The sequence below is a fragment of the Melampsora larici-populina genome, assembly GCF_000204055.1.
Source record: "Melampsora larici-populina 98AG31 unplaced genomic scaffold MELLAscaffold_6, whole genome shotgun sequence".
Taxonomy (NCBI): Eukaryota; Fungi; Basidiomycota; class Pucciniomycetes; order Pucciniales; family Melampsoraceae; genus Melampsora; species Melampsora laricis-populina.
The window spans coordinates 1897626-1915281 of NW_006768770.1; the positions used below are offsets into that span (position 1 = coordinate 1897626).

Sequence of the window (17656 nt, forward strand, 5' to 3'; positions counted from 1 at the left end):
CGTTGGAAAAACCCGGCAATTGCTCATAATTGTTGTGATACTGTGATACTGAACCTACCACGGTGTCCGCTTTGACATCTCTAATTACACTCGTCAAGGACTTCCGGCATCTATTACACATTATGTACGACTGTTACGAATCAAGAGGAAATGAAGGAGAGTTGAGTTATGAAATGATCTGTTACGGAAGTGTATGTTTGTTTTGGGAATAAGTCGTGTGACTTGAGCTGTGTGTTTTTCTTTCTCTTTTAATATGTTACGTATTCACGGTTGTGTTTGTGTGTGATGCTCGTATAACTAGCTACTGTTGTTCAACACCCAGATTCTTTTCCCTCATCGAAAAGAATCTGTGAGTGATTTTCCTTACACCTATCCTTCCTAACATCATCAGCCTGACCATTAGCTCTTATATATGTTTATTCAGTATTTTAGTGTTTACTCATCTTTTCATTTGATCTCTTTACTTGACCTTGTTGCATTCGCACACGTTTGTGTCATTTCACTATATCTTTCTCTTTCTTTCATTTTTACTAATTGTTGTTGCGCTAGGTTTGTCTCGTTCTTATTAGCATCTTTTAGCTGAGTGAGGCCTGTTGCCAAAACTCACATCAGACCTGATTTCCCCAGGTATGATTAGTTTACAAATCATCGAAAAGAATCTTATTTTAGTGTTTACTCATCTTTTCATTTGATCTCTTTACTTGACCTTGTTGCATTCGCACAGGGTTGTCTCATTCTTATTAGCATCTTTTAGCTGAGTGAGGCCTGTTGCCAAAACTCACATCAGACCTGATTTCCCCAGGTTTGTCTCGTTCTTATTAGCATCTTTTAGCTGAGTGAGGCCTGTTGCCGAAACTCACATCAGACCTGATTTCCCCAGATCTGCTATATTTCGGCATAGCCACGATACTCAGCTCATCTCAAGCCTGCACCTCTCATCTTTACATGGTAGCGAGAGTCTTTGACACTGTTCAAAAACTCCAACTTTTTCCGACGACTTAACTGAATGCAATCACCTGACGAAGACGATTCCACCAATCCAACTGACACCGAATCAAATTCTGACTCTGACGCATCGAGTTCCGTTAAATCTTCTGACACAGTCAAACGTACCTCCACTGGACTAAAATCTCTTGTTCTAACTTCGAAATTGCCCTCATCTCCAATGTCGACCAACAAGGCTTCATCACTTGAAAACTTAACGCCGTTACAATCTTTCATACATCGCACGACTGCTTCCCTCAGTAAATTCAACATCAAAAATGATCTTACAGATGAGAATTTTAACTACTGGAACTTATTGATTCACGAATCTATAGAATCTTTAGGCTATGAGTCTTACTTAGATGTGTGTGATTATGTTGATCCGACTCTTACTGAGGAGAAACATAAGAAAATCAAATTTCTATTGACTACATGGATACTGAACAAGTGTGATGGAGTAAATGGTGAACGTGCTAGAGATGCTTTAACTGTTCGAGACCCTGAAACGAAAACCATGACTATACACTACGACCCTTATGTTTTATGGAAACATCTCAATGATTATCATTCGACGATTTCTGAAGCCAAGCTCAAGCATATTGAGACTGCCTTACTTTCAATGACTCAACTACGATCAGACTCATTGAAAGTTCACATAGACAAGTTTTCCTCTTTGTTACGTGAATATCATAAATATAAAGGAGATATGCAAGATGGTCAGGTTGCTCGAACTTTGATTAAGAGCTTGAAGCCTGGTTATGAAGTAACTATTGCCATCATCTATCGAGTCATTCAACCTCTCACTTTCGAAAAAGCCAAACGAGAACTCTTATTATATGAAGACGAACAACAATACGCTGGAACTTCGTTACATCAAGTGTCTCACCAAGTTTCTCACTACTCAGCTCAACCGAGTCAAATGATGAAGTGTACTGTTGATAGATGTGTTGGTGATACTTTTCAAAATCCGCACAAACCCAATCAATGCTTTAAAAGACCTGAAAATTTTAGTAAGCGTGATGAGTGGATGGCAAAGCAAGATGAAAACAAGAAAAGATTCAAACGTCGAAACAATCAACATCAAAGCAATTCCAACGCTAGTGCTAGTGCCATTAGAGGAGTTAGAATTGTGAGACCTCCTGCAACTTCCGCCAATCATGCAATGACTTTTCTTATCGATCTTCAACCCGTCAAGCATCAAATTCCAACAACTGTATCCACTGAGATTCACGAGGTAATTCAAGTACTAGACGTATCCTCTGCATTTATTCAAGCTCCTATTCATCATGACATCGAGTATCAACAACCTGAATTTCGCCAAGTCACTGATCTATCGGCTCAGGGTTCGGAACTTATTGATTTCGCTACTGCTTCCTCAGTAACCCCATCGGAGGGTATATGGGCGTTAAACAATACGGGGGCGTCCCATCACATGTTCAATGACATCTCTTTGTTCGACGCTTCTACCGTCAAGCCTCTTGAAGACACCAATAAACGTTTACGCCTAGCAGGAGGAGATGCATCGTTAGCGGTACATTCAACAGGTTCCGTTAAACTACGGGCTGGCGATGGCACAATCTTCACGTTGGCCGATTGTTTATACGTTCCTGAGCTTAGCAGAAATTTAATCGCTGGAGGAGCTTTATTAAAGAAGAGTGTTGTTACACTTATTAACTCAACAGACCCAGATTGTTTTAGTTTGGTCATGGGACAATGCGCTCTATTTAACGGGGCTTTTTCCGGAAACCTTATGCTTATCTCTCTTGAACCTGTGAGTTCGGCCGTCTTCACTCAAAATTCACACATCAACACTCACTCTTGCAATCTTCAACATCAACGTCTAGGCCATGTAAGCAACAAATATCTGGATAGGATGAATAAGCATGGATCTGTGGATGGGTTATGTGATCAAACTGCTCCTACCAATCATTGTCCTATATGTATTCAATCTAAATCCAAGAAGCTTCCTTTTTCCTCCACTCGACCTCGTGCTATCAATTTCCTTCAGAATGTTCATGTGGATCTTAGTGGTATCAATCGTGTCTCTGGACTACATCAAGAGCACTATTTTATCATGTTCACGGACGATTTTTCCTCTTTTCGCCATATCTTTCCACTATGCAATAAGACCAAAGAAACCGTTTTTAACATTTTTCTCAAGTACATAGCTTTGGCTGAACGTCAAACTGGCAGGAAAATTGTTCAGTTCACAATGGACCAAGGGAGCGAATTTGTGAACTCCATTATGGATGGATTTTGTGAAGAAACCGGTATTGTACTACATTTTACCGCAAGCTACACCCCTGAGCAAAATGGCGTATCTGAGAGAGGGAATCAGACCATCAATAATCGAGCCCGCTCTATGATGGTACAGTCAGGAGGGCCTCCAAACTTTTGGTATGAAGCTTGTGCTACTGCAGTGTTCATCACAAATCGCCTCACTACCTCAGCCATTCCTGATGGAAGAACGCCGTTTGAACTATGGAATTTTCGAAAACCTAATATCAGTCATTTACGTGTTTTTGGATGTCAGGCCAACCATCTCATTCGAAAAGAGATTCGACCAGGTAAATACTCACCGGTCACCTCGGAAGGAGTTCTCCTTGGGTTTCAAGATGACAACTTCAACTACAGAATCTTTGATCTGGAAACTAGGAAAGTTATTTTAACCCACAATGTCAGCTTCTGTGAATCGGTTTTTCCTCTGAAAACAGGGAACATGCCGTTGTTACCATCACATTCAAAAAATGAAGTACCTCTTGCTATTGAAACACCAAATCGTTTTTACCAATTGCCCATAGAAGATGACGATAGTGAATCAGAAGATCTAGTACCCAAAATTCCCAAAGCTACACCTCAAGAGCAAAGAGAAGCTGTGCCTTCACCTGCAGATGTCATTCCACCTGCGTTAGAGACTCCATCTATCGAAGTTCGTCGATCAAGTCGGGTGAAAGATGCTCCTAATTATAAAGGAATGGGCGGACACACAATGTTTGACAATTACACATATGTTTCAGCTTTTAGTATTCTCTCAGAAGATTTTGTCTCTTCTACTGTGGATGTACCTATCCCCAAGTCCATGAAGACTGCTCTTTGGGGACCTGAGAAGGACTGTTGGCAGCAAGCATGCATTACAGAATACGAATCTCTACTCAAAAAGAACGTGTGGACATTGGTTGATCCACCAGTTGGGGTAAACATCTTGAGGGGTTTCTGGTTATTTCGTAAGAAGTTTCATCTTGATGGTACGGTCTCAAAGTATAAGGCCCGGTTTGTTGTCATGGGAAATATGCAACAACAGGGTGTTGAATTTCACAAGACTTTCTCCCCGACCGGTAAACCATCATCTCTTCAACTGCTCATTGCCATTGCCGCCACTCAGGGTTGGGAGATCCATCAAATGGATGCGGTTACTGCCTTCTTAAATGGAAATTTGGAAGAAGATGTTTACATGTACCAACCCAAAGGTTATGTGGTAAAGGGGATGGAAGGTAAAGTCTGTTACCTGAACAAGTCACTGTACGGACTGCGTCAATCTCCTAAAATCTGGTACGACGACGTGGTTGCCTTTCTCCTCAGTATTAACTTTACCCAATGTGTGGATGATCCTTGCATTTATACTCGAAATCAATCCAACACTTTCACAGCTGTTTACGTGCATGTTGACGACCTAGCTATCACTGGCAATGACATCGCCACCTTCAAGGTAGAAATCACCAAGAGATGGGAGATGGAAGATCTGGGTGTAGCCACCACAGTTGTAGGCATTCAAATCAGTCGGCCCTCTCCTTTATGTTACACGATAACACAATCAGCTTTGACCCGAGCCGTGTTGGAGCGTTTTGGTTTGACTAACTTGAAAAGTGCTTCTACTCCGTTTCCGGCTGGGCTTAAACTCTACCGGTCAAGTGACAAAGACGCTGCTGCTTTTCTGCTCGAAGGTCTTAATTATCGAAGTGCAGTGGGGTCCCTTATGTACCTCGCACAATGCACAAGACCAGATCTGTCGTACGCAGTTGGGGTATTATCTCAACACTTGGACTCTCCAGCTCGTAAACACTGGGATGCTGCGCTACACGTGGTTCGATATCTTAGTGGCACTATCAACCTCGGCATTACGTACAACGGATCACACTTGGAATCTACCATAGTCAATGGTCTCAAAAGCTTTAGCTTACCAAATTCTCACTGCGATGCCGATTGGGCTGGAGACAAGGAGACTTGTAGATCTACTACCGGCTACATTTTTCAGCTGGCTGGCGGACCCATATCCTGGAAGTCTCGTTTGCAACCCACAGTAGCTCTTTCGTCTACCGAGGCCGAATATCGTGCTATAACCGAGGCAGGGCAGGAGCTGATTTGGCTACGGAATATGCTGCGAGTTTTTGGTTTCAAAGATCCTAATCCAACGGTTCTTCGAAGTGATAATATGGGAGCCATCCACCTAACCACCAAGTCTATTTTTCACGCTTGAACAAAACACATCGAAATTCAGTATCACTGGATTCGAGAAGTCGTAAAACAAGGAGCACTGATTGTTAAACACATTCCAACTAGTGAAATGATGGCTGATCTTCTTACCAAGCCTCTTGGCAGACAACAATTCTACCGACTGTGACAACTTCTAGGCTTGAGGCATGTTGGTGAGACCTGAAGTCCTTGAGGGGGCGTGTTGTGATACTGTGATACTGAACCTACCACGGTGTCCGCTTTGACATCTCTAATTACACTCGTCAAGGACTTCCGGCATCTATTACACATTATGTACGACTGTTACGAATCAAGAGGAAATGAAGGAGAGTTGAGTTATGAACTGATCTGTTACAGAAGTGTATGTTTGTTTTGGGAATAAGTCGTGTGACTTGAGCTGTGTGTTTTTCTTTCTCTTTTAATATGTTACGTATTCACGGTTGTGTTTGTGTGTGATGCTCGTATAACTAGCTACTGTTGTTCAACACCCAGATTCTTTTCCCTCATCGAAAAGAATCTGTGAGTGATTTTCCTTACACCTATCCTTCCTAACACCGCGGGAATAATTAAGTGTGAAACCCAATTGAGCAAAGTCGCGGTGTCTCTTCAATTGCGGATCTCGTTTGCCATAGGTTTGCTATAGGTTTGCTAGCTTGCATCAAGCTGCCCTCGAGTTGTCCGCCTGAGCTGCAGTACATGTTATGCATGTTTTTCCTTTCAATATCCTCAGACCACTCAAGATCATCATGTATGAGTCATGAGCTTTATTATGTATATGTTACAAGAGTCTAGACATATGGTACCTCCATTAGTCCATACTACAGCCTGAGTGGATGACTATGTAGAGGGCAGCTCGAGACAAGCTTGCAAACCTATGGCAAACCTGTGGCAAACGAGATCCGTGATTGAAGGAAGTCGCGGACCTGGACACCACGACTTTGCTCAATCCGGTTTCACACTTAATGATTCCCGTGGTGTAACATCATCAGCCTGACCATTAGCTCTTATATATGTTTATTCAGTATTTTAGTGTTTACTCATCTTTTCATTTGATCTCTTTACTTGACCTGGTTGCATTCGCACAAGTTTGTGTCATTTCACTATATCTTTCTCTTTCTTTCATTTTTACTAATTGTTGTTGCGCTAGGTTTGTCTCGTTCTTATTAGCATCTTTTAGCTGAGTGAGGCCTGTTGCCAAAACTCACATCAGACCTGATTTCCCCAGGTATGATTAGTTTACAAATCATCGAAAAGAATCTTATTTTAGTGTTTACTCATCTTTTCATTTGATCTCTTTACTTGACCTTGTTGCATTTGCACAGGTTTGTCTCATTCTTATTAGCATCTTTTAGCTGAGTGAGGCCTGTTGCCAAAACTCACATCAGACCTGATTTCCCCAGGTTTGTCTCGTTCTTATTAGCATCTTTTAGCTGAGTGAGGCCTGTTGCCGAAACTCACATCAGACCTGATTTCCCCAGATCTGCTATATTTTGGCATAGCCACGATACTCAGCTCATCTCGAGCCTGCACCTCTCATCTTTACAATAATGTCCACTTGACTGATAGGTTGGAGGGTCGGAGTTGACAGTGTTTGTTGGGAGTAGGGCCAGGTGGGTAAGTCTTAGTTAAATGATTATATCCGAGTAAGAACTGGGTGAAGCTGGCCAGCCATTGGCATATTGCGTCATTTGAGTGTGGAAGGGAATTGCGGACCAAAGCGTTTAAAGCTTTCAATGAAGTCACAGCAGCCCCTTTCTTCCAGTGTTGAGACAAGCGAGCTTTGATGAGGATAATCATCAGTATTGTTTCAATAGAGGATATAAATGTGAAGAACTCTAAGACTAACGCATTGTTAAAGGTTGACACTTCAAAACGTATTCAAGGGCAAGTTGATCAGTTAATAAGGCAACAATTCTGTTTGATCCGCACGATCTTAGTGTTTAAATAGTTTGTGCGAGTAAGCTATGGTTGATCAAGAGTTCTGACAAGTTGTTTGAAGATCAAACCACTCTCGATATTGTATCTACAATGGGGATGAAAAAAATTAACGGTTTCATGACAAAGAAAGGTCATCACGTCCCTTTGTTACCAGATCCAACTGGCAAGCAACCAACATTATTTGTTTCTTTTGTGGACAAAGGGATGCTCAGGGCAGATCCTTGTACTAGTAATCAAAACAGTAACACAAAACATCCAATTTTATTTCAAACCTCTCGGTGTGTGCACGTCGACGGGCCACCCCAGATTTTACGTGGTGTACCTAGCGATTGAAGTCAAGAGACCACCAGTACTCATCTCGGATCTGATTCACCTGGCAAACAAGTGTGATATGAATGCTGAACAAAGTGTGCTGGCGGTGACAATTGTGTTGGTTGCTTTTTGGGGAACGGCCAGATGGAGGGAGTAGGTATCAGAAGATCCGAAGAAGCTCCTGCCAACATTGGAGGATGTAGAGTGGGGACCTGGGGGTTGCTAGAATCAAGATCCATGATGCCAAAACGGCAAGACCGGGTGAAACCTAAATCAATCTTCTTCAGAACCAAAGATTGTTCCTGGACCCGGTCAGAGCGTTGAGGATGTTGTACAAACGACGACCAAGGTTACCAACAGACCAACTGTTCATGATCAGAGAAGAGAATTTGGTCTTCAAGAAGTCAAAGTCGATTGAGCGGTACAGGAGAACGTGGAACCAAGTTAGATCACCTTCAAAGCAATTGATGCACAGACACTCCTTTAGGATAGGAGGAGCATCCCTGAGATGGAACCTTGGAGCCTCAAGGGAAGAAGTCAAGGCGTTCTGTAGATGGACTTCGGAGCAACGGTGGCTTGCTAAGCTAAGCTAAGGATTTTTGCCACCTTGGCTTAGCTTAGCTAGAAGCCGCTAAGGAAAAATCCGCTAACGCTAATCTTAGCGGATTTCCGCTAACGCTAAGCCATTAGCTTAGCGGGCGTAAAATGACACCCGCTAAGCCAATTGATTGGCCGCTAAACCACTAATAGCAGCTTAGCGGCCCTTTTTTGCACTTGAAACATGTATTTTTTTGATAGCTAAGCTCCCGGCTTAACTTAGCGCAGACCCGCTAAAGGAAAAATCAAAAGTTGATTAGCTTAGCTTGAGTGCGCTAAGGATTTAGCGCTAGCTTAGCGACAAAAAATCGCTAAGCTAATGCACCGCTAAGCGCTAACTTAGCTTAGCCGTGCCACCGTTGTTCGGAGGCTTATAAGATCTACCTCCAAAAGTTTGATGCAAGACAACTGAAGAAGACAATCAAATTATTGGAAGAACTAAAGTTCTACCAGAGCAGAGGGAATTGAGTCAATGTGAGTAAATGAAAAGATTGATGACACGGTAGTTTCAGTTCCTGGCGGAAGAGTTCCTTTGTTCCCCCTCTAGCAGTTTGAGCAGCATCTTTAGGACCACAGTGGAGGAGTGGAGAAGTAAGAGGATGGTTAGGGAGGAGATTTAGGACAGGGTAGTGAATGAGATGACAGAAGATCTTCTATTCTTTTCTCCCCTTTGCACACGGTCTCAACAATAAAGAGGTCTCTTGTAAACAGGGTACTGAATTTAGAGTTTGATACTTGCGTAGAGCCTTTTCTTCGAAAAGCTTAATTTGAAACTACAGTCAACTCCCTCTAATTACATACAGTTTGGCATGTGGTTTTTTCATGCACTTAAAGGAATATGCACTTATAGACCTCATTTTGGCTGGCAAACCCCTTTTTGGCGGCAACAAAACCTATGCACATAGAGAGTTATGCACTTACAGGGATATCAATTCAGAGGGAGTTGACTGTACAAGGTTTTTGGGGAATTGGGGGGACAGGTGCAAGCGTGATAACAGAAAACAATTATCTCACGTGAGAAAGTTTGGGGTCTCGACTTATCAGGCTCACGGCTCTATAATCCTGTGAGATGAGGGGTTGAGAAGTCCTCAACTCTCTAGGCACTGTTCTTGTCCCAGAGGCCTGGTTTGCACCGCCAAAATAGATACCTCGGATTTCTCAATCCGAGGCATCATCAGATGGAAACCCTTGGACAGATCTTGTCCAAGGATTTGATCCAAGGTGTTTTGGACGCAAAATAATACCTTGGATCAAAACCTTGGAAAGATTCTGTCCGAGGATTTGAGTCCAATGATACCTCAGATTTTTCAATCTGAGGCATCTTTGGCTGTGTTGAGATATGGCAGATAACCATATTGATGGTTATCAGACTCTGGGACCCACCCCAGACCACATAGTTAGTGTGCTGTACCATGGGAGCTGATGTGCAGTAGGCTAAGGTGGTAGGACAGGCTTACGGATCAGGCCGGTTTCAGAGTAGGGAAATCCCAGAGAGAGCATTCCCAGAAGTAGAAGTCTATATATAGATTCCTACTGCTCAGGACCTTAACACGCCCTTAAGAATAATGGATGCATAAGTCGATGTAAAGTAGACCATCAAAGTCCTGGATTAGCAAAAAGGGCCATTGGCTTGGGTGTGTGCCTATCTGCCTGTATTCTTTAAGCCAGTCATATAAGGTGATGTGTAATGGAACTGTTGCATGTGCAATGTGTAGGGCAACTTTTTAAAGTTGTCCCATGCAGTCATGAAATCTTCCTTGTTCACAAAGGAGTTGAAGCTTGGGATGTTTTGGTTGTTCTTTGAAAAGGACAGGTCGTTGATGGGACGGAAGGATCCGTCTCCATTCACAACAGCACCTAGTGGACTGGACCAAAAGAATGGGTATCTTGAGGCCATCTCTTCTTTGGTATACGGTCCGTACATCCTCCCTGCTTCTACTTCTTGCTTCAGGTTCTTCTTGATTTCTTCCCAGGCTGCTAAAGCAGATTTTTGATCAGGTGGGCAAAAGAAGGAAAGACTTGCTATGGTGTGTGGTGGAATTCCTTGATCAAATCTAACTTTAAACCCATCTAGAATGAACTGTAATCGGGGAAGAAGGTGGTGTTTTTGTAGCGCCGTCCTCCATTTGTGTATCTTCATATTGCATTTTATGCCTGGTGGCCACTTGGTAACATTTCTCGGACCTTCTGGTATCTGAAGATTTGGAATTTCATTTACAGTTCCTCGATTCTGAGTGACTCGTATCCTAATGTGGGTAGAGTGGCACATGGGAGCTTAAGAGTTTTTGGGAAACAAATAATGTAGGAAATGCATTGCTGGAAATTCATGGTAAATCAATAATCATGGATCTGAAGACTATGTGAAGCACTCTAAGGCTGAGATTCATATACATGTGTGGATTGTCTAGAAGGGTTGCAAGGAGAAGATGAAAGAATAGTGAAATAAAGAGAGAGATGCATTAAGGAATGAGTGGGGGAATGAAATGAAATGAGGCAATGGTAGGGTTTGAAATCAGGAGTAATATAAAGGAGTGAAGTTACAAGTCTCATGACTCTAATGTCTGTCTGGATAAGGGCATGAAAGATGGTTGTAGGTAGTCTGGTAGAGCGTTTCAACTTACCCCTTGTTTCATCTATTGTGGTAACCACCTCTTCCGCCTCTCCAACCTTCTCTGCCTCCTCTTCCAGGAAACTTGTTGGATGCCATGGGTGTTGCTTGAGGTGAGACTCTGTTGTTCAGGTACATCAATGGGTTAGGGGGTAGTTGATCTGAGGAAGAGGTGCTACGTTCCTGTGAATAGGTTGTGCAGGGTTTGTACCTACATTTTGTGGACAATCTCCTTGTTTCCCCCGTTTGCGTTTGGTAGATTCATTTTTATTAGAGGTGCTTTGGTGTGGGACTCATGTTCATGTTGATCTAGCAGTTGTGCTAAGGGGTCAATGTTAGTAAATTCTTCTTCATTTATGCATCTTTCTCTAATGCGAGTATGAAGAGTAGAGGATTCACCAAAAGATTCCGGTTTCTGGGTGTTTAAACTCTAACCTGCCTCCCTTGGCATAAGGATTTGTATTGCCCCACTTTGCTTCGTTGAACCACAAGAACTTCTCCTTTTCTTGGTTCTCATATTTAGCAATGTGAGCACCTATGTCTTTCATTGGTGCCTTGCCTACCCGTTTTATGAAGATCTGTGATCTACATAAGATATTGTATTGTAATACAGTCATCCAGCATTCTGTAGATCTTTTGATGGATTTTACGTTTTTGATATGAAGTTTGAGGTGTTTGGCCAGGGGGGCTTGACCGTAATAGCCAGCAAGGTACCTTCTGATAACCTCATGCACTCGGACCAGTCTCCAAAAGATAGACCAAATTTGGCAGGTGCCTCTAGTCCTTTGTCCAATTTTATCTTTGATGATGAAGACAAATGGTGATTTCTGTTATGGTCCTCCATATCAGCTCTTGCAAAAGCTTGGTCGAAGACTGTTAACGGGATTGATGTGTTCAAGTCTTACATTTGGTCTGCCCAAAAAGGCTATGGAGCGCAGAATGGGTCATAAAGGAATGTGATGAGAATATGTTTTAAGTTTCTGTGTATTCTGAAGCTTACTTGTAATGGCACAAGTTCTCCTATTGGAATCACTCCGATTTCTATCTGAATTACAGTACTCTTCTTGGAGCCAGTAGATCTTTCCTTCTTTCCTTTCTTTGTATTTTGTCGTTTTGACTTTGACTTTGGTTTTGATGTTCTCTTTGCCTTTGTCTTAGCTTCAGCTTTTGCCTTTGCTAGTCTGCGTTCCAACTTCTTAATGTTATCTTCTGCTTCTACATTAATTCAGTACGTCATGTTCAAGTCAGCTATGATTTTGAGTGAAGAGCTTCATGAGTGCAGAAGTTATGAAAAAGGGGGTATTCATATGAATAGTTGTGCCTGGTAGGCCTTCTCCAATTTCTTTGGAGGTAAGTCGCAAGTATTCTCAGCAAGACTATGGTAACATGGTAGTTGTACTTCTTTTGATGGGATGGGGTGACTGATGTGTTCATTGGGGATGTACCTTAGCGCAAACTCTTCAAGGTCGCTGTCACAATTTTAGTTGGTGCAAGGAAAGGGTTAGAAAAAGGGGGGACTTGTGGAGATATGCTTCTAGCTCATTCTGAAGTTGGCAGGAGGATACTTACTATTGTGCCTTTTCTTCTTTACTTTTCTGTTTTTGCTTTTGTTGTCTGCTTCATCTTCAGAATCTGATGGTGATCCTGATGAGATTGACTCAACCTCTGCTTGACTTGATTTAGAAGTGTCCAAGGAGTTGTCTGTCTCTGATTGATCTGAGTCTTCTTCAGAGGACCAAAGGATTCTCAGAATCCTGATCAGAACAAACAATTCACTTATCAGTACACAAGAAAGAAGATCTGATAGACCGGAGAGAGTGTTGTATGATAAGGAGATTGTTTGACAAGAAAACTTTCCAAAGAGATAATTTTATTTCTTTATAAGATAAACAAAAACAATAAGAAACATGCATAGCACATTATCATACCTGATCAGAACAAACAATTCACTTATCAGTAAACAAGAAAGAAGATCTGAAAGACTGGAGAGAGTGTTGTATGATAAGGAGATTGTTTGACAAGAAAACTTTCTAAAGTGATGAGGAAAGAAAAGAAAGTTTTAAGAGCAACAAGATATGGAATACTTGAATGTGCGGTACAATTATGGTTGGGTCAAAGTTTGAAACAAGAGGTTTTGAGTAATGTCTTACAAGTTGTTGTGTACTAACATAGACAATATTTGAATGCAACATGTAACTAGGATTTATTCCAACAAGGACGTTGAGTGATGCAACGTGTTGTTGTTATCCTCTTCACCTTTTGGATTCTTCAGAGGACGGTTGGTGGTTGCTTTGTTTGGTGTCTTCTTCTGAGTTCACTTCTGAGTTATTGTCATATGATATCTCTTGAAAGTCATCTAGTTCTTCTTTGTTGTTGATAGATTGGTCTTCTTCAGTATGAGGAGCGTCTCCCCCTTGTTCACCAAGTTGTTGATCTGCTTTGTTGGCTGAGTCTGACTCTTGACCAATGTCTGCGTTTTTGTCGACGGCCATATCTACTCCGTCTGTGGAAGATGTAGTAATTGATGTGTCAGTGATAAGAAGGATTCACGACTGAGAGAAAGTGTTAGACAGTAATGGAGAGGTCTGATTGCAAATAGTAAACATACCTGAGGGAAAGTGTCAGACATTAATGGAAAGGTAAAGAAGAAGAGAACCAATCCAAACAACACACAAACTAACAGTATAAATAGAACTGATGCTAATATGGTTATAAGTATAATGTTACAGAGAAATTTATTAGCAAAGATCCTATGATGTAACAACAACAAACAATCACATGATTGACATTCATAACACCCCCGTGCTAATAACAAGATTAAAAAACATTCAAAGATAATCTATGCTTCATTAGTAAAATTTTAGATAATCCTTTTGTAAACATATCCGCTAACATTTGTGATGATGAAACATGTACCAACTTAACTATCCCTTCTTCCACGCATTGAAGTACAAAATGATACCTTGTATGAATATGTTTGGTGCGTGAATGATGTGATGGATTTTGTGCAAGTGCTTCAGCGCCTTCATTATCTACACATAATTTAATAACCTTCTTATTTGAAATATTTAATTCATTCAATAAAGATACCAACCATCGTGCTTCCCTTCAAGAATCACTCATTGCCATATACTCAGATTCAGTACTTGATAAAGATGACGTCCTTTGTTTTTTAGATCTTCATGAAATTGGGCCATTTCCTAACATAAAAACGTACCCAGTTGTTGATCTTCTTTCATGATGATCTTCAGCCCAATCTGCATCTGCGTATGCTGTTGGATCCAAATCAGTACCTCCTAAATTCAACTTTAAATCCCTAGTCCTCCACAAATATCCTAACACACGCAGAGCTGAATTCCAATGATTATTTGACGGCTTCTTCAAGAATTGCAATAATCTATTCACTCCAAACGCTATATCAGGCCGAGTGCACTGGGCAACCCACAACAGGCCTCCTATCAAACTTGAGTAAGGAAACTCCAACACTTCTTCTTCTTCACTTGACAAAACTAAAGTCTTGAAATTTTCATCATTTGGTGAATTATATAATTTGACGTTGAACTTTATAAATTGCTTTTGGAAATTTGTAATATAATGAGTTTGATCAACTGTCACTTTATGATCCTTGAATTTTGAGATGTTCAAAGATAAAAAAATGAGAAAGAGCTTTGTGAGACGAAACTTCAAAGCGCTTTTTAATCAAAGTCCTAAAGTCATCAATTTCTTCACTTGTTCCTGTCACAGCTATGTCATCAACATGAGTAACTAACATTGATTTAATTTCTCCATCTTCATTTTTCTTGAAGTGGATATATGGATCTTGAGAAGAATGTGTAAAACCAATTGAAATAAGATACTTGTGAAGTTTGATGTTCCACTGTCTCAGTGATTGTTTCAATCTATACAGTGATCTCAGAATTCAATAAACCCAATCAGGATGCTCTTCATCTTCAAATCCTTCAGCCAGTTCCAGATAGATTTCCTCGTCGAGATCTCCATTCAAAAAGGCTGTTTTGATGTCTACTGATACACCGTTCCACCTGTTCTTCGCCTTTAAGGTAAGAAATAACCTTATTGATTCTTGACAAGAAGTTGGTGAGAATACTTCAGAAAAATCGATTCCTTTGATCTGAGAAAAACCTAAAGCTACTAATTGTGCCTTGAGTTTATCAACAGACAAGTCAACATTTCTTTTTGTTTTAAAGATCCATTTACATTGAATAATTTTTCTTCTTGCAGGTCTAGGAACTAGCTTCCAGGTTTCCGTACCCACTAGAGACTTCATTTTGGCATCAGCCGCTGACTTCCAAAGATCCCAGTTAACGGACTTCTTAGCCTTTTTGTAAGTTGCAGGATCCTTTTCTGATTCAATAAAAGCTGCTCTTCCATATTTGCCATAACAATCAGGCTGACGTCGAGATCGTATTGGTTGAACAAAGTTTCTTCCAAGACTTTATCATTTTCAGGATCCACGGAGCTTGTTGGAATGATAAGTTTTTCGTGTTCCAACGTTGGCCACGGAAGTAATTGATTTCCTTCAGGCTCAGTCATTTTTGTGGGTGAGTTGGTTTTTAATCCAGGAAAAATTTTGTCGAGGAATATTAAAGAAGTAGCGTTTAAAGCACACTTCTTTTCTATATCCCAAACTATCACACCTTCATTATTAGTTAAATAAGAAAGAAAAATAGCTTTGCACCCTCTTGGATTGAGCGTCAAATTTGGTTTTATAACATGAAACCATATGAGACATCCAAAAGCATGGAATGTATGTTCTTGACGTTCATGAAGACCCATAAGAGAAATTGGTGTTTGAAATTTTTTGTCTGTTCGTGTCGGCGTATTGTTAAGCTTCTCAATTGCATATTTTAATGCATCCCCCCAAAAATAATCCGGCAAACCTGATTCAATTAAACAACAATGAACCTTTTCTTTTACTGTTCTGTTGCACCTTTCAGCTACTCCATTCAATTGTGGCGAATATGGTGGACCAGTTGTCTGAGTGATTCCGTTTTCAGAGCAGAAAGTAGAAAAGTTCTTGTTAATATATTCAGTGCCATTATCAGATCTTAACTCGGATATAACTCCATCAACTTTGTTTGTCATCTCATTATAAAAGATTTTAAATTTTGACAAAACTTTGTCTTTTGATTTCATGAGATAAATTTTAGTAAATCTTGTATAGTCATCAATAAAATTTACAAAGTATTTAGAGCCTTTTCAAGATACAACAGAGTATGATGACACATTGGAGTGAATAACGCTAAGGGCGCGTTCACTTAAGTGATTTCTGGTGAGAAATCACATTCTGCAAAATTTAAAGTGTCTATTTGGTAGTATATGTTTCATTTTTGCATTAAAAAATTTACGGAATGTGATTTATCCCCAGAAATTGCTTAAGTGAACGCACCCTAAGTGGTTTTATTGACCTCCAACCTGCCCGGCTTGACATGTTACAACACCTCATTTTCCCTTGAATAAAATTTCACAAGTCTGCAACTTCCTCATTTCAGTCTCATCTACTTTGATATCAAGAGAAGATAATTTCTTTTTCAAAGCAGCATAACCCAGATGATTAAACCTTAAATGCCATAGATGAACATCAGAAATAGAAGCTTTCGAAGTTGTATCCGAAGGAATCTGTTGACATACCTTGTGATCGAGGTAATAAATATTTCCTTGACGCTTACCAGTGCCAATCACATCTCCTGAGACTTTACAATTTTTGATGAAAGATAGCCTTTTGAGACTGCCTTCACATTTGATCCATTTACAAGACTTATCATCGTATTGTCCGCTTTCTTTTTAGAAACAATGTTGAAAAACGGTGTCATGATCTGAGAAGTACCCAAGTCCACAAGCCATCCATTCGATTTACCAACTGACGCTTTAGTAACAGCAGCAGCAGACATTTCTGAGTTGATATCAATTGAAACATCCAAACCCGACAAGATACGAGATGCCAAAGCTGATTTAGCTTGTCGAACTTGGTTCTTAGTCGGTTTTGATTTGGACAATTCCGAAGTAAGCTTTTCTGATTTTAAAGTTTTGTACTTTTCAAGTTTTGAATTTAAAATTCTACAATCATCAATGACATGACCTGCTTTGCTACAGTGAGAACATGATACCTCCTTCTGCTTATTTGTCTTAGCAAACAAGACACTTTCAGCATCTTCCGAAGAAATCAATCGGCGAGTTGCTTCTTCTCGTAAAACCTTCAATACTGTGGTTGATGATACAGTATCTCGTTGAAGGAGTGGAGCAAGAATTGGCTGCCACTCAGATGTAAGCGAAAGACTAACTGCAGTTGCAAAGACAGAGTTGGCAGTAAGAGGACGTTGTGGAGTCACAAGCGCTTTAAATTGTTGATAATCTGATGACATGGAATCAAGATGAGCAGTGATGGTTTGATCACCCATCTTAGCTGTGATAGGCTTCTTCAACCAGAACATGATTGAGCCAGCTGAGGCCTCTTGATACGCTTCACGCAAGGCATTCAATTGGCTTTTTGGATTGTCTTTGAATGGAGACAAATATTCATAGTTAGATGCATCAACATATCGAAGAATTAGCAAATGTCCTATGATGTAACAACAACAAACAATCACATGATTGACATTCATAACAGTTAGGGTTATGCTCCAACACAGGTTTGCCTTGTGCTCTTCTGTTGGCTCGAATTTCTCTATCCTTGTCAGACAGGTTCAAAAGACAGTAATGGAAGACCAAGAAGTTGCCAAGAGTGTGATG

General features: G+C 40.7%; 1 protein-coding gene across 1 annotated transcript; it reads right to left on the reverse strand.

Moving 5' to 3' along the window:
* Positions 1-10930: 10930 nt before the first annotated feature.
* Positions 10931-15460, reverse strand: MELLADRAFT_103648 (uncharacterized protein; the record flags this gene model as incomplete). The annotated part of the gene is made up of 8 exons (XM_007406483.1): positions 10931-11030; positions 11125-11277; positions 11345-11494; positions 11560-11708; positions 11910-12124; positions 12479-12582; positions 13166-13412; positions 15214-15460. 8 exons carry the CDS (start codon positions 15458-15460, stop codon positions 10931-10933), a joined length of 1365 nt encoding a protein of 454 aa, XP_007406545.1.
* Positions 15461-17656: the final 2196 nt, after the last annotated feature.